General features: G+C 47.9%; 1 protein-coding gene across 2 annotated transcripts; it reads left to right on the forward strand.

The window, feature by feature from the left end:
- Positions 1 to 6,167: 6,167 nt before the first annotated feature.
- On the forward strand, positions 6,168 to 21,385 carry LOC126548584 (uncharacterized). Of its 2 annotated transcripts, none has more exons than XM_050196848.3 (3): positions 6,168 to 6,325; positions 16,405 to 16,534; positions 19,899 to 21,385. In XM_050196848.3, exons 1-3 carry the CDS (start codon positions 6,218 to 6,220, stop codon positions 20,486 to 20,488), a joined length of 828 nt encoding a protein of 275 aa, XP_050052805.1. In that variant the 5' UTR covers positions 6,168 to 6,217; the 3' UTR covers positions 20,489 to 21,385. The 2 variants fall into 2 exon arrangements, with proteins under 2 accessions (XP_050052805.1, XP_050052797.1); XM_050196840.3 differs by lacking the exon at positions 6,168 to 6,325 and adding an exon at positions 13,979 to 14,701.
- The last annotated feature ends 1,308 nt before the right edge of the window (positions 21,386 to 22,693 follow it).

The following is a 22,693-nucleotide window of genomic DNA, read 5'->3' on the forward strand; positions in this document are numbered from 1 at the left end:
TTTACTTTCCCCCGGCTCTCGCTTAACCCAGGCGTTTCAAAGAGGCCAGCGGTGCCTAAATTGACCGCTTCACATTCTTCACATTCCAATAAAACGTGTTCCATCGTTTCCCTTACTTTACCACATCAAGCACATGCTTCTTCTTCCTTGTTTCATCTCGCTTATAAGTGCGTATTCTAAGGCGTCGTGATCGCGCTTCGAAAAGTAATGAGCTTCCTTTTGAGTTATCATAAATTGTTTCTTCCCTGATTTCGTTTTTGCCCTTATATAGTTACTCACAGCAGGCTCATTTTCCACTGCTGCCACCCATGAGATTATCTGAGCCTCTCTGAATTTCCGCTTGATGTTCTTTGTCGCCATGTTGCTCACCACACCTTTCGCATGCTTGCTGGTAAGCTTCTTAGTTCTTTTCTTCCACTGTGAATCAAAGTTCTTCCTGTACAACTATCTGAACACTCTCCCAGTCAATTTACTTTCCTCCATATTCCTCAGTCGTTCGTCATAGTCAATTTTACTTAGAGCTTCCCTCACTTCAAAACTTGTCCATCCCATATCACCCTGCGCAACGTCATTTGTAGTCTTCCCGTGAGCGCCCAATGCGAGGCGTCCCACTGACCTTTGGGTGCCATGCAGTCCTGATCGTACGCCTGACTTCAAGCAAACAACCGCATTCAAGTAAAAAACGGCAGCCCCCGTGTCACGTCGTGTACTTTTTTACAAGCAGTGCACGGTTCGTTCCTGTTAATATCTACCAGTGCATAGCGCAAGGAAAATAAACAATACGTTAGGTCCTGTTCGCGCCCGGAGTGCCTTTCATTTTTTTATGCCTTGGCTCGAGTTAGGTGAGACAACCTGTATACAGAATAGATACTGCCTTTCGGTCCTATATAGACGTTTATCTACAAACCATGAGTTCTGCTTTTTGGCGGCTACAATGGATTATGACAATTTTTTTCGTATTTAGCTCCTTATTACTGTCCGTCCGTCCGTCCGTCCGTCCGTCCGTCCGTCCGTCCGTCCGTCCGTCCGTCCGTCCGTCCGTCCGTCCGTCCGTCCGTCCGTCCGTCCGTCCGTCCGTCCGTCCGTCCGTCCGTCCGTCCGTCCGTCCGTCCGTCCGTCTGTCTGTCTGTCTGTCTGTCTGTCTGTCTGTCTGTCTGTCTGTCTGTCTGTCTGTCTGTCTGTCTGTCTGTCTGTCTGTCTGTCTGTCTGTCTGTCTGTCTGTCTGTCTGTCTGTCTGTCTGTCTGTCTGTCTGTCTGTCTGTCTGTCTGTCTGTCTGTCTGTCTGTCTGTCTGTCTGTCTGTCTGTCTGTCTGTCTGTCTGTCTGTCTGTCTGTCTGTCTGTCTGTCTGTCTGTCTGTCTGTCTGTCTGTCTGTCTGTCTGTCTGTCTGTCTGTCTGTCTGTCTGTCTGTCTGTCTGTCTGTCTGTCTGTCTGTCTGTCTGTCTGTCTGTCTGTCTGTCTGTCTGTCTGTCTGTCTGTCTGTCTGTCTGTCTGTCTGTCTGTCTGTCTGTCTGTCTGTCTGTCTGTCTGTCTGTCTGTCTGTCTGTCTGTCTGTCTGTCTGTCTGTCTGTCTGTCTGTCTGTCTGTCTGTCTGTCTGTCTGTCTGTCTGTCTGTCTGTCTGTCTGTCTGTCTGTCTGTCTGTCTGTCTGTCTGTCTGTCTGTCTGTCTGTCTGTCTGTCTGTCTGTCTGTCTGTCTGTCTGTCTGTCTGTCTGTCTGTCTGTCTGTCTGTCTGTCTGTCTGTCTGTCTGTCTGTCTGTCTGTCTGTCTGTCTGTCTGTCTGTCTGTCTGTCTGTCTGTCTGTCTGTCTGTCTGTCTGTCTGTCTGTCTGTCTGTCTGTCTGTCTGTCTGTCTGTCTGTCTGTCTGTCTGTCTGTCTGTCTGTCTGTCTGTCTGTCTGTCTGTCTGTCTGTCTGTCTGTCTGTCTGTCTGTCTGTCTGTCTGTCTGTCTGTCTGTCTGTCTGTCTGTCTGTCTGTCTGTCTGTCTGTCTGTCTGTCTGTCTGTCTGTCTGTCTGTCTGTCTGTCTGTCTGTCTGTCTGTCTGTCTGTCTGTCTGTCTGTCTGTCTGTCTGTCTGTCTGTCTGTCTGTCTGTCTGTCTGTCTGTCTGTCTGTCTGTCTGTCTGTCTGTCTGTCTGTCTGTCTGTCTGTCTGTCTGTCTGTCTGTCTGTCTGTCTGTCTGTCTGTCTGTCTGTCTGTCTGTCTGTCTGTCTGTCTGTCTGTCTGAATGAATGAATGAATAGTCGGTGTTTCTTATGTCACTGCTTAATGAGAACAACACAGCCGGCTATAAACAGCCACAAGTGAGGAAGTTGCGAGAACGCGGGTAACACAGCATGAGAGACATTATACGCCCGAGTGCAATCCCAGCCCGCTATCTGTGGCCCAAAAATGGCGCAAGCCTCAAATATCGCTATTCCGGCATTATATTCCTTGCTAGAAGCTCGCCTAACTTGCGAAACATTGTTACAGTACCGCCCGAAATGAGAGAGTGTCTCACGGAGGCAGGGAATGAGGACGTGGCACGTACGTTTAGAGGCGATCTTGGCAAACATGTGTCACGTGGCTTATCTGGAGCTTCTTACGCAGAAAGCGTAATAAGGATCCCGAGTTCGTGAGAATTGAGCAAACTTAGCAAACACATTCACATGGTCTCTCGAAGAGTTTCCTTTGCCGGGCAACGTAATAGGTGTTTCGATGGATCTCGCCCAGGGCAGCAGTAAGCCTGGCAAGCACTTGCTTATCTCAAAGAGCGTTCTGTAGGGAGTCTATAGTATACAGGTTGTCTCGCTAGTGTTCTCTACATCAAGAGACAGAGAGAGAGACAAAATGAAAGAAAGAGAAAGAGGTTAGCCAGTGTAAGTACCGGCTTGCTAACCTCTGCTGGGGAAAGGGTTAAAGGGAATAAAAGGAGAAAGAAGAGGGAAAAAAATCAAAGCAATGCGTATCACTAATGCATATCCGTGAACCACGAGTGTCCCGTGCAAATCCCCTACGAAACCGCACGCTTATCAGATAACGTCTTCACCGGCGTAAAGCTCGGAAGGTTTTGCAATGACAAAATGGAAGGTACGAGAGGTACACACACATCTCGAATACGGGGAAGGGCTCCGACGGAATTGCGCGTGCTCCGTTCACGGGCAGCGCGCTGTGTACGCACTTTGCGTTATCTTTTGGCAGCGGAAACCCCCTTGTGCACTCGAACGGGATGACGAAGTACCCCGCGTTATCGCCGTTTCTGAGTGTCCGACGGCGGACAGCTACGAGTCGCGATAAGCCCTTTGGGCGCCGCGTCTGCGGTTTCGCGCGCCAAGACGTGCAACCTCAGAATCACATGCACTAAGGAAAATGCCGGCATCTGAAATCTCTTCTATAGATCTTGTGACTCTCAACGGAACAGTTTTAAAGACAACATTGAGTGCAAGCCTGGCAAATAACTTTTCTTTAGATCCGTTTCGCATTTATATTGCAGAGAAAGGTCGTTAACCTTTGAGAATTTGACGTCCGGCCCACACCACCGAATAGGATGTCGTCAACGTATTTTTTTTTCACGCTTGCCCCGTTCTTAATTGTCCGGAATATGCTATTGAACATAACTACGTTTTATCGCTTTAGTTCCTTTTGAATGCCGATATAATCATTGTCGATAGGCTGCTAACCAGTACCCCTGAACAGGCGTGGTCCAAATCGCAAGAGTTCAGGAAGGGCTATAGCGTGGGAAGCCCCTCTTTCGTTTGCCACGCCTTTGCTTCGTTTCGCCTCATATACGAATTCTCGCTTCACCACCATGCACTCGCACTTACTATTATATTTCTCGTAATTTAGACATGTCAGTGTCAAATAATGGTTGGCTTGACATTATTCTTCTTTGTCGTCCCACCATAGGATTGTACCTGTGGCGCAAAGCTGGTTAATGGTACACCAAAGAGAAAAAACAAGTCAAACCGCACTGGTAAATTGCCCTTTACAATGCCAAAAGGCCGCTCTCATTGTAAGGCCAGCTATGACTTGTGGAGCGGGGTCGACGGGCGACGTCTTCTGCTGTACTTCTGGACGGAGCAATCTACTCGTCGGAGCGTCAAGAAGCAAGACCGGCTTTTTCTTCCCGATCCCTTACCGCTTAAGCCTGTAATAAAGTTCCATACTACTACTACTACTACTACTACTACTACTACTACTACTACTACTACTACCACCACCACCACCACCACCACTACTACTACTAATAATAATAATAATAGTATCGCAAGAGGAGGCGTAGTATGCCTGGAGAAAAGACACAAGAAGTGAGGACATGTGGCGGCGACGTCTTGAAGTTAGAGACCACTGAAACTGCGAGGAGGTCACGGATTCGATTCCCAGACGTGGCGACTGCATGCTGATGGGGTCGCCACGAGGAAAAGAAAAATTATCTTGTACCGTTCTTTGGGTACACGTCAAACAACAACAAATGGTCGGGGTCTATGCAGAGATCCAACCACTACGGAGTCCGTGTAGCCAACGCCAACTAAATAGCGCAAGGCCTGCGCACTCCGATCCATGACGTCATGCCATCTGGGCCGACCGACATATAAAAAATTGGGGAAACTCCCGAGTAAGCAGCGGTGATTTTGACGTCATTGCTCTCGTCATGCCAAACTTGGAATTGTAAATTTCGGGCATAGTAGCGTGACGTCATAAAGCGCAGTGCACAGGCATTGTGCTATCTAGGTGGCGCTGATGTGGCCTGTTTGTTCGTTTCGGTTGCTTAATAGCATAGATTCTCGCTTTTGTTTTTGGCAGTGCCTAAAATCCTTACCAAAACATGATTTACTTGGAAATAATTGAAATAATCAGCAAGGGTAGTTATGCTATGCTTACATTTTTCTTTGAAAGTATGTTGAAACTGAATTGTCAGAAAAAGCGCTAAAACAATTTTTTTAATGACTTGCTGATGAGAGGGCCCAGTTTATTATTTACTTATCTGTACATACTGCAGCTCGATAAGCGCTACGTCAGGAGTGGGTTAACAGAGGGAAATATACACAGCAAAAAAGCATGCAGCGATAAGGATGGTGTGCTAAGACACTACATCTTAGTCTTCGGGATCGGCATAGCGAATACTTCATGCATAATAAGTGAGGCACACAACTCGAAAGATATAGACGATGAAAAGCGCCGCTCTCAGCCCCATGTTTATTCTATAACGTTGACGTGAAGTACCTGGGACGCGCATGACCAGCTGTGGTAATGCTCTTTCGTGTTCAGTGCATATTTACACACATTGTGCATGTATGCACAATACGCGGACAACACGAAAACGTGTGTGTGTGTGTGTGTGTGCGTGTGCGTGTGCGTGTGTGTGTGTGTGTGTGCGTGTGTGTGTCGCGCACTTGGTATAGTAAATTTTCACCGTACGTAATTGACGGATCAGCTTATTTAGTGTTTGATTCGGTGACAACAGTGAGTGCATGGAATAGATGGTCGTCTGAAAGCAATAACACCCCGCTAATAGAATGCCGTTGATAGAAAGAAATTTGTTGAGTCACTCCGCCTACGACGTTGCGCGGGCGGGGGACCGCGTTATCAGCGTCGCGTGCCTTGAGGACCTGCTTATACACGTGCTGACGCGGCCAGACAAGAGAGATTAGAGGGACGTTTTGTTCGCTTGCCTTTTTGTCCGATATGCGGCGTTGCCCAGACTCACTCACCGCGTATACAGAGCGTTTTGCAAGGCTCCCTTATCGCTGCCCAGTTAAAAGAGAGAGAGAGAGAGAGAGAGCGACTGCGATATGGACTGGAGGTGACATGCGCGTGCATGCGTGCGTGCGTGGGGAGGGGGGGGGAGGGGTTAAGAAGCGGGACGAGATACCGCGTGACGGAGGCTTGCGAATTCTGCTTCGTCATGTAAAGATTGCGGCTTCGAGACGAAACGTGCAAACCCCCTCGCTGCTTTCTTTTTGATGTTTACTTTTCTCAAAAAGGATCGTCTGCTCGGTCGTCACGTAGGTGGCTGCTGGATGTGTTCGAGAAAGAGGGAGAAAGGGAGGGTAGTGTTTAACTTCTAGGTCGGGGCGCTTTGACCTGGCTGAGAGGTAGATATAGGGCCCCGGTATTTCCCAGTATCACTGACAAGTGCTTCTCGTATAAAAGAGCGAGATCACCAGGAAACCCCCGGTTTCTTTTCTCAAACTGCTGTCGCTGGAGTGCGCGCGCATATCGGAGCTGAAGCCTCGCTTCGCAATGCCCGAGCACGAGTCCACCGAATTGAGGGACACCAGCCTGTTTGTGTACTCGTCAAAAAGCGCCTGCAAGACATTCTGCCACGAGGATTTGTACAGTGACGTCGAGGTATTTTGCTTTCTTTTTTAATTACTGTTATTGTGAATGTTGTGCTGCACTCTTCAAAAAGTGTACACCCTTTGGGGCTTGTCTCGTCCCACAACGATAATCGTCATTTGCTTTGCTTGCATTTCTTTTCTTGAAAACTCAGCGCTCGCTATTTTCCTGTCGAGAATGCTGTGTCACGCTCATAACGCGCAAGCCGTTCGTGACTTGAAGTACCGGGTTCGCATCGTTACGGAAAGGAAATGCGGGCAAGACAGACGACGATTATCGTTGTGAAACAAGATACGACTCAAATGGTATAATCTTTTTTTTTTGAGTGTAAGTGTAAAGGCTCGAACGTCGTCCGGATATGAATATTGATATCACTTGTTGAGGCGGGCGAGGTAAGCTACGAAAAAGTTTGGAACAACTCAGTGCCACGATCACAAAATGCATTGTAACGATTACGTGTGTGTCCAACGAAGCCTGAAATCTCTAACGAGATTAAATATCCTATCTTTGAAGTTCTTTCTCCTTGGTATGGCGACTGTCTGAATATTCATGCTGCCTCGTCATTCCATTTCGTCTGTCGCGTGACCATTCGGAGATTTCGGTTCATTGAAAATTCTGTCGTCGTTCGATACTCGGTTCACAAAGCTGCCAGCGCCGCCAATAGGACTCGACACTCCACATACAATCTGATGGCCAAGGCAGAAAATATGCCTGCACACAAATGACTGCGAGGTATTGCTTAAAGTCATTTCTCAAACCTACGGGCTTGTGTGAACGTACGTGACTATTAGTGCAATTACTATTCGACCACACGCATCAGCGAACTCACCGCTAATTTCCTTCTTTCCTTCCCTCGTCTCTCTCCCAGTCATCTTTGCCATCTCCTTTCCCATTCCCCCGGTGTAGGGTAGCCAACCGGACGTTATTCTGGTTAACCTCCCTCCCTCCTGCTCTTCTCTTTCCTCCTCCCTGCCCTCCCTCAAAGCTGACTGCAGAGCTCGAATTAGTTACATTTTGGAATCGAACTGAGTGTTCTGGTGAATCGCTTCCGAAGCAGTCGGCATCAAAGAAACTGCGAGATATGTGCCGCGTGCAACGCGAACGTTGTTGCAGAAGCCTTGAACCAATAGTAGTGAAGCTGGTTCGCGTAACTGAAACTTACCACGCTGTTTATCACCGAGAGGCAAGCCTGCATTGAATAAAGAGTAAAGCGCATTTCTTCTCAAAGTCAACTGCGCAAGGACGATATAAGCAAATCCGTGTAGAATTTCTCATCACCGTAAACAGCGAGACAAAAGGAATAATTGACGTTCATTATTGGGTCTCGACGCAAATGTTCGCAAATTTTGCAGTGGTATGATTTGATATGAGAGTCGTCGTTGCAGTTTAGAGTAGAAGATAACCGAAGAGAAGCAACGTCAACGTAGAGAGGAAGCGTTATGCTAAAAGGTCAAGACAAAAATTATCGTTTTCATACCAAACAGCTGCGTTAAAAGAAGCAGCTGCAAGCGACTGCCTAGTGCAGAGTAGTTTCGTAATAAGCTATACGCGCTGCCACAGTCATCCGCTATTTCGGTGTGCGCTTTCTCGAACTCGGCACCGAAAAAGATCCAGCGAACACAACAGAACATTTACGCGTCAATACTCGAGGTGCCTAAAAGGTCGCAACGCCATAAGGTAGGAAGTGAGAACTGCATGTGCGTTTACAACAAGCTGAAAACGCGAGATGATCGCTGCGTTTAACACGTGCTTTGTTTGTTGAACAATTTAGCGAACCAGGTTTAGTGTAATGATCTTTCGTAGTATACTTACTGGGCACTAGATAAGCGTACGTGCGGAAAGCACTCCGTCGGTAATACGACAAAATACCTAAATAAGCATCACTGACGCGAAACGCCACCGGAGACGGCCATTGAATAACGAGCTTTCGTATATCGTCGGGGGGGTGGAATTAACGCTAAAACAAATTGTTAGGGGCACCGCCTAAGTTTAGTTGACCATATGTATCATACTCAGCTTGCGTAAGTGTCACACAGAGGCGCGAGTGCAAAAACAAAGCAGACTGCCATTGTGCGTCGTGCGAGTCCGAGTCCCAGTGAGTCAGGCTGAATAGACTTTCGGTCCGTCTCAGTCAATGAACTGCGGCAGCTTTCATACTCTAAATGCTAGGGAATGCCGAGGTGCCGACAGAAAAAAAAAGAATGCGGTCAATTTGCTCGTGGGGAAGCCTGTCCCACAATGTACGCAATTATCCGGTTTCTACGGAAAACGCACCTGCGCGCTACTGTTTAATACATGTTAATATGACATTGCAAGGTGTCTGTGCATGAAGGTATGAAGACATGAATGCATGAAGGCAGCAGTGCTGTGCCTTACAGAGCGAAGAAGGTGAGCTGAAGAAACAAATGCTTTCGCAAACCGCTGGTTAGGGTTTCCTGCGGAAATCACTATACAGTGCTCAGGCACTTCGATCGTTCCGCTACATTGTAAATGTTGGTTAGTGCGTACGTGTTTTGTCTGATCTGCGTGCTTGCGGCTTCATTTACTGAGCATTGTGCGCCTCTATTGTCGTCAATTGAGAAGCAATCCCGTTTTCTTTTCTAACCACAGAAGGCAGTATACGTCTCTGCACGCATGCGCAATCACTGCAAAATGATTCATTTACAATGCAGTACTTCGTTTCCAGGGATGAGTCTGCAAAGTCCCGAAGCCGCTTAAAGCCAGAAGAACGAAGCTTAGGCCCAAATCTATTTAATATCCATAATTCCCACACTAGCCAAGACCACATGGGTGTAGCTCCCACAGACGTTACTGCGCCGGAGTTATTCCGTCTGGTAATTTTTGTTGAAGTCGCTATGGTTCCAACAAAAGAATTTAGGAAGTGTGTCTATTAAGGAGGAAATTATATCAAAAGGTCCAACAAAGCTCATGTTGTTGGTACAGGATACATACGCGACCTCTGAAATAAAATATGTTTCCGAGATTTGGGGGGAGGGGGGGAACCGCGAACTAAACAGCGTATATAAAAGCTAGAGATGTTACAATGGAAAGCTGTCAGATTTATTTATGGGAAATGTAAAAGGAATGACTCCCCTGTTATGCTTCTCCGTAATAATGATGTCTAAACTTTACAAATGCGTAGAATATATGCTCGCATATGCCTATTTGCATAATATTTTAACAGGTAAACTAGACATGTCGATACGTCCATATGTCTAACTCACAAGTGCCCAAATTACTAGACAGACACATGATCAAGCACTGAAACATATTTTTGCAATAACTCACGTATTTAAACAGTGTTTTTTTTTTTTTCCTACGGAGGATTTCCGACTGGAACGCCCTTCCTAAAGCTGTTTTTGAGGTCACTGATTTTTTCAAGGCACTTGAACATATGTTGTTACATTTGCCTGCTTTTTGTTTGAATTTACATGTATACAGGCGCACAGCTACAACCTTGTTCATTTGTTAGTGTGAATACTAACATATGTTAGCTTTTTTTCATGATTAATGCTGTATGTCAGGCACACGTATCTTTTCTTTCGTTTTTCTTTTTGCATCGCATTCCACTCCTGCTTCGGGTTAATCTGGCAGGCAGTATTGTGAAATAGATAAATAAATGATTAACCTCGTAGTACACATACTACAGATACACTCCTTTTTTTTTCATTTTTCCAACGTCCGTGTCATCTTCATACATACAACCTCGTGTGCAGCAATAAATACAGAAAAAAAAAAGAGGAACGCTTTGCTGGGGAAAGGTCGCTCACCGTCCAACCGCCCTGACGCAGCCCCGCACATTCCATACGCGAAAACATGGAAATATATCAGCGCATCACAACTCTCTCGGAGCCGAACTCGCACTGAAGAACACCCCCGGGCCGCGGGCAGGCTGCTCTTCCTCCGAGGGCAATTATCCCGTCTGCGTTCCATTTAGGAAGCGCCCTGTGGTGGTCATTGACTCGCCGTCCGAAGCCGCCCTTGTTTCTCAACGGAAAAGTACTGCGGAGCCCAGTCACTGACTAAACTATCTTTTCGTTCGCGAAAAAAAAAAAAAAAAGAGAGACACCGGCTGTAGCTTCATCTGCCACTTTTTTTTTCTTTGTTTATATACGTTTGTGCTGCCGTTGGAAGAGATCAGCTCGGGTGATCGGTAATGCAGCGAGAAACGTTCCTGTATGCACGTGATCGTTCTGCCACGACTCCGCGGGCCCGGCCGGTCGTCCTTAACGGTTCCGTCGATGTGTGTACCACCAGCTTTTGAACAATGTGGCGAGGGAAACTATCGCGCTGCATGCTATGCGTGTCGTTCGATTTTTCGAGCCGGAAACACCTGCGCTGTTCGGGGCAACGTGCTTCGGAGGGAATGGGCTCGCTCGATTGGAAAAGACGAATGCACTCATGTCAGAGAGGTATTTCATCGAGCTAACGAATGTCTAACAGGTCTCGATTTGTGGCTTCAAACTAATAGACTTCAATTAAACATCAGTAAAACGAAATACTTACTCTTCTGGCCGCGAGGAACCCACCCGACTGTAAACTTGGGTTTAAAATTTAAGAACGTTACCATCGAACAATCTGTATCAGTTAGATTTTTGGGGGTGACGTTTCAAGAAAACCTTTCATGGACGCCTCACGTTGACAAGCTCCGAAGTGAGCTAGGGCCCGAGCTGTTGGAATGTTAAATGAAGTAAGATATTATATCCCGTCTGCGGCGAAAAGGCAGACATACTACGCGCTTATTCATTCCCGGTTATGTTACTGTTCTTTTGTATGGTCAACAACGACTAAGACCAACCCAGACTGTCTTTTTTCTTTGCAAAAGCGAGCGGTGCATGCAATCGGAAATTTAGAACTTTCGGAAGACACTACACCCTTTTATAAATCAAATAAAATACTGCCTATTCATAGATTCTATACATATAAACTGGCCCTAGAAATTCTACATCAGCACCAAACACCTTTCCAAACCAAATATCAAGTGAAACCTGGTCCGTACTGCCTACGAAAGAATTTAATACCCAGGCCACGTTCCCGTACAAAATATGGCGATCAAAAACTAAGTTTTATGATACCAAACCTACTAAACGAATATCCGGAAATAGCTGAAGCACTCGTTACAGCTACCTCGGTGCAGATATTCAGAAAAATTCTCAGATTTTTCTTTTCTTATTACAGACTAAAAATCGTGCCGGACTGATCCTAGTTGGTTTCCGCTTACTCTGCGAGTCTTTGCTTTTCATTGTGAAAGTCTGATATATTTTCTGTACCTGGACGACTGCTGTTTTGACATACCTGTATCATGTGTCTGATTGTATCTGTATTTATGTTATTGATGTAAAAAAAAAAGAAAGAACAGTCATTGATGTCTAAGTTTTACCGTTTCTCAAATTGCGGCTTTTCTATTCTATACTTTTTGTTATTAATTTATGTGCTTGTGTGACCGCTGCTGCCAAGGGTGTGCGAGGCCCAGTCAGGCACGTTCAGTGCCTTTTGTCGCGTCCCCCAAAGCATTTCTGTAAAGAATGTCTTGAATAAATGAAAGAATAAATAAATACATAAATAAATAAATAAATAAAGAAAGAAATAAAGAATGTCAACTTAGGAAAAAAAAAGGAAGAAAATGTTCTCGTTCAACTTTGAGAGTGGTCTTAACTGACGACCCGATGTTTCTAAAAGTAAAATGAAGACGCAGAAAGAAATGCGTGGGAGCGTATATTTATTGTGGTAGAGTTACAGACAAATCTACGGCAGCGAAAACGTGCCATTTGCTATCAGGAAATAGCCGCATTGTTGATTGTACGGTCTCGGAAGAATTCGCTTGAGTAGTATAAGAAAAAATAACACAAAAAAAGATTAAGAGAGTTTTGTTTCTTTTCTCACCTCATAATCGCCCGCGCTCATGGCGTCGCCTCCTCTTATATATCGATTCACCGGACTCTAGTCGTACGCGAAGGGCTGTGTTGGTATAACGCAGTTTCACTCAGCACTGTTTTAGATGTGCTCCGTCTGCCCGCCATGCCGGAAGACGCGTTTACGTCGTATAGCGGAGCAGACGACGGGGCGACACTTTTGCGTTTAAGGAAGCACACGTACTTCTCCTACATCATTCGAAGTGCGAGTCAAACGTCAACGTTCGAGGGAGTTGCGGATTTCCTTTTCGCGCGAAACAACGAAAAAAAGCAAAACGGACAAGCGAGAAGAAAAAAGAATGCCTAAAGGAAGAGGCGCATATTTTTGAACGAGTGTTGGAGACCTTTGAGTGAGCCCTATCTCTGTTATTGTTACAGTGCAATGAAGGTCTCGTACAATGAAGGCCAAGGGAGCCTCGGCACGCGCACCAAGCTGCGACAGCAGCAGCAGCAGCAGCTGCGCCGAGCGTTGTCGGTTTTTTTCCACGACAGCTGCGCACGCCGACCGAGAGACAACAGAATCGCCACTCAAATGCCTCGGCGAGATAAAACGTCTCGCGAGAAGACGCGAGTCAGCGATAAACTCCGACGACGACAGAAACGAAGCGCCCGCATAATGCCGGTGATGCTAACGGAGATTTATTAATCTGCTGCTCATCGGCTAGCGCGTAGAAAAAGATGGTTCCGAGCCTCGCCGGTGTATTTGCGCGGCTGATATAGCTTTCCTCGTATTGCGTGTCGCTTCAGAAATATTTTGGCTACGCCCCGAGTAAGCACGTAGGCAAAACAAAACAAAAATTCATATTTATAATAGTACGTTAGCATAGGCGAGCTGAAGTCGTTCCGCAGTGCTCTTTCAATTGAGTCTGCATTTATTGTAGTCAGCTCAACCGTATTACCGGCACCTTCATGTTACCTGCGTTTCCAAGTTCGCTGCAGTACAGAAACACGCAGCTGCGCTAAACAAAGAAAAGCTAACGTCGTCCGCTTTGCCTCGGCTGTCACTTCCTCTTGGCAGTTTAATCACTTGTTCTTGCACCACCTCAAGCTATTACACAAAGAAAAAAGTGAAGGAAATACAGGGGAACTAAAGCGGATTTACTGCCACGTCGTTGTCAAAACTGGTCAGTTTCGACCGTTAAATTATGATAATTTTGCCACGCTTCGTTATCTGTTCAAAGCTTCCGCCTGCCAACGACGCCGAGACCGAGTGATTTTCGCGAAAAAAAGAATTAATAATTAGAGAAAGAAAAACAAACGACAGAAATGAAAAGAAGATAAAATAACGCTCTTTCCGTGATCCGCCGCCCAAACAACGGCGTTAGTGGGGGGCTAAGATCATCAAGACGTTCCAGAATGTACGCAGCGGCGAACGGGTTGCGGTCGGTGACGTCACGTCGGCGGCGAGCATTTCGCCCTCTCGTCTCTCTCTCTCTCTCTCTCTCTTGCTCTTTTCCTCCGCCGTCTGTCTGAAAAGGCAGACAGCCTGAGACAACGAGAGAGGATTCACAGAAGGGAAAGGAGGCGACGAGGAAGTGAGGCCAGATTACGGCGTTCTTGCTTTCGTAGTTCTTTCTCAACCTTCTCTCCCTTCTCTTCTCAGCAGCGGTTCTCCAATCAGAGCGAAGCGTCTGGGCGAGCCTCTGCGGTCTGATTGGCCGATTCTTCGAAGTGTTCACGTGAACACGGCATGCCCAGAGCGTGCGCCTGCGCGTCGGCGTGCAAACAGAAACGAAGGTTATAAAAAAGCCCTCCGCGCCCGGCGTCCACGCAGTCAGTTGTGCTTCGACTCCTCGGAAGGTTAGTTACGCCGCTTCGCCCCGGGGACCAAAGCCGTCATCGACGAGAGAGCGCCGATTTATTTTTCATTTATCCCCTTCGCTGCGGTTCTCGCTTTTCCGATCTACTGCGAGACACACAAAGCCTCCAACCGATAAAACAGCAGCGACGCGTAATAGAAAAAAAAGGGCGGGCGGCGAACAAAATTTTTTCCCGCTTCTGTATTTTTTCTTTTGCGGTCCACCTTCATCGCATCCACTAAAAAAGGGGAACCCGACACAGCAACCACCAGCAGCAGACGAGGCCTTTCACCAGGACGTCCCCACCAGCCGTCGAGCGAGAACTATCTCCCTGTTGGCACGACTCGGCCAGCGCCAGCTTATCACCGGAATCAGTCCGCCGTTCGATGGAAACAGGAGTGTCCCGGTACAGCAGCGTTCCAGCATGCGACGCGCCCAACATATCGCTGCTCCTACTCAGTAGCGAAGACGCCGACCCGACGAGGTGCGACGGATCCGGGGACGTCCACGACGACTGCTGGCAACAACTCGAAGCCTTCTGGGGAGCCGAGAAGCACCGCTGCTGCCAGCAGCACGAGCCTGCCGCCTTCGAGAGCAGCACCGAGAGCCAGCTCGAGAACAGGGACTTCCTCAGCGAGCCGCCACCTCAGGAGCCGGTCGACGAGCCGCTAGCTAGGGTTGGTAGTAGTAGTATAGTAGTAGCACTCGGTCTTCGCGCCTACATGCCCGTCTACCCAACGAGGGCTTGGGCGCAACGTCAGGCACACGTCGGAAACTGCTGCGCAGTGGAGCCCTGATGCTTTCGCATATCGGTACTGGTCGCGAGCACTGATTCGGTACGGGAAGGAAGCAGTCTGACCGAGTGGAACGGCCTAGCGTAGAATACGTTCCACGAGCATACGGCTCATAACGGCTCGCACAAAGTGCGACGGCCTTTGTAGGCAATGAAATTTATTTTCTTCAAACGTCTCGCTGCAATCGCAGCACACTTTTCGTAGTAGCTTTGCGAGTTTCATGCTTTAGTGATTTAGGAGCCACGTATCAGGAAGCAGGTAAGTTTGGGCTAGAACGATTCGCTGCATAGACGCGTAGATTTCCGAAATAAAACTCACCGAGCCATACTATACGTCGTGCACGAGAAGTACGAAAATCCGGAAACCGAAGGAGATGTCGAGGGAAAAATTACGAAACACCCGAATAACAAGACGCAGGGCCGCGTGTCGCCCGAGATGTAGGAAATCGAGCCTTCTAAACGACGTCGCACGCACAGGCGCCGCGGAGAGCAGACACGTGGCGTTGAGCAGCGCTTTCTTTCAAAGGGCGTCGCGTTGCCGTCAGCCGCAGCTGGGTGTAGGCAGGCCTAGCATCCACGTGTCCGAGAACTGGCACGGACGAACCGGCACCGACGAAGCGAAGAGAGAGAGATGGAGAGGGGGGAGGGCGTAAACAGCACGCTACCAGACATATTCGGCAGCTGGCGGGCGCCCGACTGAATCACCGAAGCGCGCGCCTCCGCAGACGAGCCCCGTTGCGCCGTCTGCAACGAAAACTCCGAGGGCAGACTCTTTCCTTCTCTAGCTGTAACGACAGCTGCTCGAGCTTTCGAGACAGAAAGGATGCTTTTGTTTTGACTTAGGTACCCCGCTCCTAAAATAACCCGCGTACCTCAAACGGGACTAGCAGACCGAGCGAGAAGGGGGTGGAAGAGGGTGGAGGGGAAGGGAGGAATGGCTGTGTGCGTTGAGTAATGTGAGTGGGATGTAGTGCGGGGGTTCTGCGACCGGTATCCACATTCCGCCCCTGTTTTACGAGCTTGTGTTTCCTTTCTTTCGTTTCTGGTCCTATTTCTTTCTCTTTCTTCACGCGTTCTTTCGGACTGACAAATAGCTCGCAACAGGTTTTGGTGAGGTGAGCCGGAATTTGAAAGGAAACTAGAACAATGGGAAACGAAAGGCATAAATGCGCTTTAGAAACTGCGCGGCAGATTTGAAGTTACATTTAGAATATGTGTAGGTGTATATTCCAGTCTTTTTTAGCTAAACGGCCTGATGCCTGAGGAATCCAAAGTCGGCTCCGGCGTTGGCCGTCGGCCGGCTCAATGTTTGAATCTTCGCTTGAACTTAAATACCAACACTTTACCGCGTGCTACGGACTCCTTTGCTTTGTTAGGATTCAGTCGCGCCATTGCTTTCGTGAACAAACTTGCCCAATTCTGTGGTCTTCTGTTTGCACTTATACGTATTTAGACGCTTTGTGATCATAGCTTTTATGATCATTTATTCCCAGTTAAGCGAAACTTAGTGAACCCACAAACTTCCAAGTGCGGTACTCTCCTGCTGTCAACTGTCACTCGAGGCCCGATTGCTCGTTTTCCTCGCAGAAGGCGAACAAGGCAAACCAGGCGGCGCCGGCCAGCGACTTCTTGTACATCGTCAGGGGGGAGGACATCAACGATGTGCCCACCAGCTACGTGGTCAACGGTATCAAGCCGCACGAGTTCCCTGTTATCGGTAAGTGGAAAAGGAGGAGGGAGGGTATTCTGTAAATGTCCGCCTATTGAACTGTCCATTTCGGCCACGGCTGATTGGCTGGGGTTGAACCATCGACTAGGAAACTGGCTGTGGGTGCACGTTTCCTTCTCGCTGGTACCCCAGCGCAGCCAATCGGCAGTTGAGCAGTAGGCGAAATGAACATTTCCACTCGGTGCATATTTACGGAATACCTCTACTGGCTTTCAGAAGGCAAGGATACACCATCGCTTACGCAATTCCCAGAATAACGGGCACTCCTTAGTCGAAGCAACGTAACGTAACGCGAATGTCACAAATAAACCACACGTGGGTGAAGGCTGATACTGTGTCGTACATGCTTTCTTCGTAACGTGTCAGTGACGCTATGCTGTTTACATCAAGTCGATAAAATTAATCTATTTGTCTGACTCCCTATCGCTATACTTATATGTAGGGCGTGAAAAGGATTAGTGACTCGTGAATATTACTGTCCCAGGGAGAGAGAGAGAGAGAAAGACAGAGATGCGATAAGTGAGAGAGAGGAAAAGAAAAAAAAAATACTACACACACACAAACACACACACACACTACAAAACTGCTTCTGCGGGCACTGTCACGCAGTCTGCGAAGGCCTTCCTAGTGTTACACAATGTCACAAAGCGACATGCCGTGCTAAGCATCTGACTCATCAATGGAAACGCAAAGGGGCAAGCCTCTTTCTGACAGGAATTGCGAAGGTCTGTCTGCGGCTCTTCTATGGTTTCACCGTACCTGTGTACCTATGGTTTCACCGTACCTATGGTTTCACCGTACCGTAACTTGAGGTCGTCCTGGTGGCCTTCAGAGGTTTTCCACTTTCTTGACGTAAAAGCATGTCATCGTATATGGCTAAAAAGCAAGACGACTAATCCTCAGTGGCTAAGAGGATAAATACAGGATGCAACTGGCTAAGTTAAAATCGCTTGCATTGCAAATACTTGATGGCAGGGAGCTCGTTTTAATAAGAAGCATTTCTTGGCGAACATTTGCCACTTTGACAGTATATATCCGCCTACGCTTTAGTGCTCTCATGGTCGTTTCGTTAACATTTTAAGTACCAAAATTGGCATAGTATGAGAACAGTGTATGACGAACATAAATGACCCGTCGTGACATGAATATGATGACACGTGTGTCATGTAGGTCATAAAACAGCCGCCCATGTCTTGGTGCTCTCATGGTCGTTTCGTCAACTTGGTCGGTACCTAAATTGGCATGGTACCAAAACTGGCATAGTATGACAAGCGTGTATGACGAACATAAATGGTAGGTCTTGACATGAATGTCATGACATGCGTGTCATGTAAGTCATGAAACATCCGCCTCCGTCTTGGTATGTACCGAAATTGGCATAGTAGGACAAGTGTGTATGACAAACATAAATGATTGGTCATGACATGAATGTCATGGCATGCATGTCATGTAGGTCATGAACATCCGCCTCCATCTTGGTATGTACCAAAATTGGCTTAGTATGGCAAGAGTGTATGACGAACATAACTGATAGGTCATGACATGTGTGCCATGTTGGCCATGAAACAGCCGCCGACGTCTTGGTGCTCTCATAGTCGTTTCGTTAACTTGGTAGGCTCCCACCGGGCGCGGTATCTGCCGGCTTTTTTCACTTCCGTTTACACGTTTCGTACTTCAGGTATAGCGCTATCGTGCGTATCCAAATGCCTTTCGGATATATTTTTGTAAGGAATATGCGCAAGCCGGTTGTGTTATCTGAAACAATCGACTGTCTTCGAGTGCTAGCTGACGTTATACACTTGCTGGTTTTAATAATATGTACCGTTGCGCTTTGGTACAATGCAATATCTGTGCAGCAAAATCGTAAAGCCCCAGCTGAAACATAACATGCGAGCGTGTTATCTGGTGCTACTGAGTTTCAATCTGTATCAGAACATTCTCGGCGGGGCGCCCTCCTTTTGCGCATATGGTGTGCCTCTTGAAACACGCTTGTTTCACTTGAGCTTCGAGATTAGCAGTACACCCAGTTCCTTGATTATGCCGTCGTTGTCGTTTCATCATCGTCATGCGGTCGTCTTCATGCATCCGTTGCCATGCTGTCAACTTGTTGCCGTCGCGGTCGCTCCATTGTCGTAATTCCAGCTTCATCTCATTCTCGTCGTTCTGTCGGCGTCAAGCCGTAGTCGTCATACACTCGTTGTCGTGCCATTGTCATCATGTCGTCGTCACGGTGTCGTCGTTATGTGCCATCAGTGTCTCAGAATTGTCATCGCATATTTTGTCATGCCGTCGTTGTTATACCTCCCGCGCCGTTCCATCGACGGAATTCCTTTTCCGTCATTTTTGACGTTGTCCCTGCGTTGTTGTCACACGGTCGTCGCTCGCTAAACTTGGCGAGCGAGTCGCATAGCGAAGTGGGCCGATCCCAAGGCCAGTGTATGTCGCATGCAGCCGAAGCGATGGAAATTTCACAACGACCCGCAAAGTTTCTAAATAAAGGCGTCTTCAGCAACACGGTATGTCCATACCTTCACCATGTATTTCTTAAGTCATAGTGTTACTGCGAAAACGTTGCTTGACAGGTTCTGGTGCTTTGTGAAAAGGTTATTTGGTATATATGATCTCGAACCCTGTATGTTGTAGGCTTAGGAGTAGCCGGCGCCTTAAATAGGGCGTCAACATCTGCTTATATCATATCAATAATAAAAAAAAAAATACGGTATGCCGCTACGTTGCTTGAACTCCTGTCGAATTAACGTCTACAGTCAGCGTGAGATTGGTTCTGTCGGAATTTTTCTGTTAGCACAAAGAAGTATCCACGTAGAGGTATACTTGTAAAGGAGGTTATATACTCTGTCCGAGGCTTCTGAGTGTTAGTGAAAATGAAGGAAAGCTGAATGAATGTATCTGCAGTACCGAATACTAAAAATATGGCTGGGACTATTCGTGACCATGAGGTCAGGAACGCAAACAACGAAGATACATTATCTATTTGTGGCAATAATTTTTTTTTTTCAGGTTCGATAGTCCAGTAACACGATACGTGGATATATAGGGCCAATAATAACGCTGAAGAAAGGTCAAATATGCTGAGTTTAGCCGCCGCCAGGCTTCAAAGGGGATGTACTCATATCCGTCCAACCAGCTGGCGTGACGAGAATAGGAAATCTGCAGGCATAGGATGGTGGGAGTGGGCCGTATTTGGAGATCGCTGGGGTATATAGAGATCACGGTCTGGCATTGCGGGATGAAATTGACTGATTAGCTACGATGACGGTCATGTTGCCTTTCAGATTAGCTGGTGTTGTCGCCTCGACCCTAACCGGTGTCTCCCTCGTTTTCCCAAACGCAGGCACCTACGTGGACAAGCGCGTCGTGCCGGGCTTCCGGTACGTGGTTCGCGTGAACCGCACCTCGCGCTTTCTGTTCGGCGGCCGGCCGCTGCGACTGGAGAGCGTGGGCCGCGGCTACGGCAAGCGCATCACGTTCGAGGCGCCGCCCGGCGGGCTCAACGAGAACGACAACTTCTTCTACTCGGACACCATCGCGCAGGGCTACGGCTTCGCGCCGGTCGCCGTCCAGGTCGGGGACCGCTTCCACGTCCAGGACTGCCAGGGCGAAGTCTGCGGCGACCTGGTGCTCGACGAACTGCTCGGCGAACAGACCGAGGTCTCGGGCGACGTCCGCAAGGAGGACGGCGCCATCGTCAAGCAGATCGCGGTCGACTTCCACGCGAGGTTCCTGTGCGTGAACAACAGGCTCCTGGACCGCCAGCTGGTCTGGAACAGGGTCCGTCTCAGCGCCGTCGCGAGACTCGTCAAGCCCCGCGGATCGACCGAGGCACGTCTGGAGAAGCTGCTGCTTCGCGACTGTCCGCTGGCCGGCTACGAACTGGTTCCTTTCTCGCGCAAGGTGCAGCAACTGGTCAACAGCGAGGAATAGATAGGTATAGGTGTGCGACCCACGCCCGACCGCATCAGCTCCGGTTGTGGAGATCTCTTCTTTGACGTTATCGACCCGGCCCCGCACTGTACCGGTCGTATTCGTTAAACCAAAGAGTCTGCATCTCTCTCGGAGCGCACTCCTAGGGAACCAAGGATCGCGAGCGTGAAACGACGACTCTTCTGGTCTTTGAGCGGTCTTCTCCCGCTCACCGAAGGAGAGCTGTCGATTGCATGGCCTGACAGGGCGAACCCCACGGACAGTGACCGTGTACGAGGCGATCTACTGAAAGAGACTCTTGTGAAAAAGGAGACTAGAACGGCTCTGCTCGGCAGAAAGGACAGTATTTATGCGAGTCGTTTCGCAAGTCAGCGTGTTCAAAGCTGTTCGTAGAAGAGAGAAAACAAAACAAAACAAATGAGTGCAGAACTACGTGCGTGGGGTGGTGGTCAGCCGGCTGGCCGTGCCCTGTTGGGAGAGTGATATATTTTTGTCGATCTTGTTCATTCTACTCCCGTCCTTGTTTACACAATTCTTTCAAGGAACTCTCTGCGCGTCTTGCAATTCTCCTTTTGTTTATTATTTTGTTGTTGTTAGAGAAGAGGTACCATACACCTCGCGCCCCTACTTTTGCCGCTTCGCTGTAGCCCTGGTAAGAACTCGTGTATATTTTATACCATTATTAGTATTTTTTACGTTTGTTCGTCGTCGTCATCCGAGCAGCCGGAATCATTTGTTGTGAACACCGGGTCGCTCGGTTTCGACTTTGTGCGCATTTATTTAATCGGTGAACGGTGTAATTTATGCACGGGCAAGCGATGCCACGTCTATGTTTCGCCGTTGCTGCTGCTCGAACGTCAAATAAAGTACGAAATAAACCTGACCTTGGTTTCTTGATGTGTTCTGTCGATTCCGTTCCTTGGGTTTATCGCCATCTTCACCACTTAAATCATAATCGTCGTCTTCATCATCGAATAACAGTAGTAGCGAATGATCTGGCTGACTGTGGCCACCACGTTTCAAAATATAGTGAATGGCAGCGTACATTAAACTTCCGTTGGAGTATACGGTGAATGTGGAGGCATCTTTAAACACACCAGGCAAAAATAAAATAATAAAAAAAGGCGCCTCCTCAAGCTTTGGCGTAGTCGACACAAATTAATTTGAATAAAACAAAGCAAGGCTTCCACGCAGGCAAAATTTTGTAGGCAAACTGCAACATAGAAGACTACACCCCAAATAATGTCTCTTGAAGCATGTAAATACAAGCAATCTAGTAATCATTGGATGTTGTCATCCATCTCTGATATTCAGTTGATATTGCGCATAGCTATGTCCCATATGCTTTCAGTAAATAACTGGTAAAGAACTGCCGTGTTCGCCAGACTGGCCCGAATTATCCTGGATATGAGGAGATAAGCTAAGTAGCAGTAACCCCGAAGAGTTGTATGAAAAAAAAGCTCCGAGATCACCGTTGACAAGACGCTTGTTAGAGACTGCGGCTGAAAAAATAAAAAGAGTTCACACAGAAGCTCTCTGGGAGTTGTCTAAGTATGCGTAAGCATTGTGCCACTTGCTGATCTCCACGCGGACTGGTGTCATTATCATTGTTATGAAACTTGATCAGGCCAGTACAAACGACAACGCTGTGGCGACACGAACGGGGGTTGCGGACGACGGCGCCAGGTGCGCTGATGACGTTCCGATCATTATAAGCCATTATCGCTGTTTAGTGTCCCATTGAACTATTGACCAAACACAGTAAAGTGGCGGCTTCGTATAGCACCACCGCGCGGGCCGCACCTTGAAGGCGATCTTCGATGCCGACAAAGAGTGCCGACTGCTGATAGCTACCCGCGTTGTGCTCTCGCTGCTTACTTAGCGTTGAAGAGACACACGCGGGTCATCTTAAAAGCGATCTGCGAAATCCGCAGAGTGAGGCGTGTGCCGAGAGCACCGCGAGGGCTGTGTTCTCGCCGCTTCGTTAAAGTTTAAGCGAGAGGCTGCACGAAGCTGAATCTGCTCTCGAAAGTGGTCGTCGTCTTACGGGACGGACGGAGGGCCGGTTTTCTCATTGTGTAAGCATAGAAATGTTTGCGCATTTAAAGAAGAAATCGTATACAAGACCAGAATACGGGCCTACTCAAGGTACGAAAATTCAAGGCATCTGTACAATAGGTAGTCGGCGTGTAGCGACATCTCTGA

The sequence above is a fragment of the Dermacentor andersoni genome, chromosome 3 (genome assembly GCF_023375885.2).
Source record: "Dermacentor andersoni chromosome 3, qqDerAnde1_hic_scaffold, whole genome shotgun sequence".
In the NCBI taxonomy this organism is placed as follows: Eukaryota; Metazoa; Arthropoda; class Arachnida; order Ixodida; family Ixodidae; genus Dermacentor; species Dermacentor andersoni.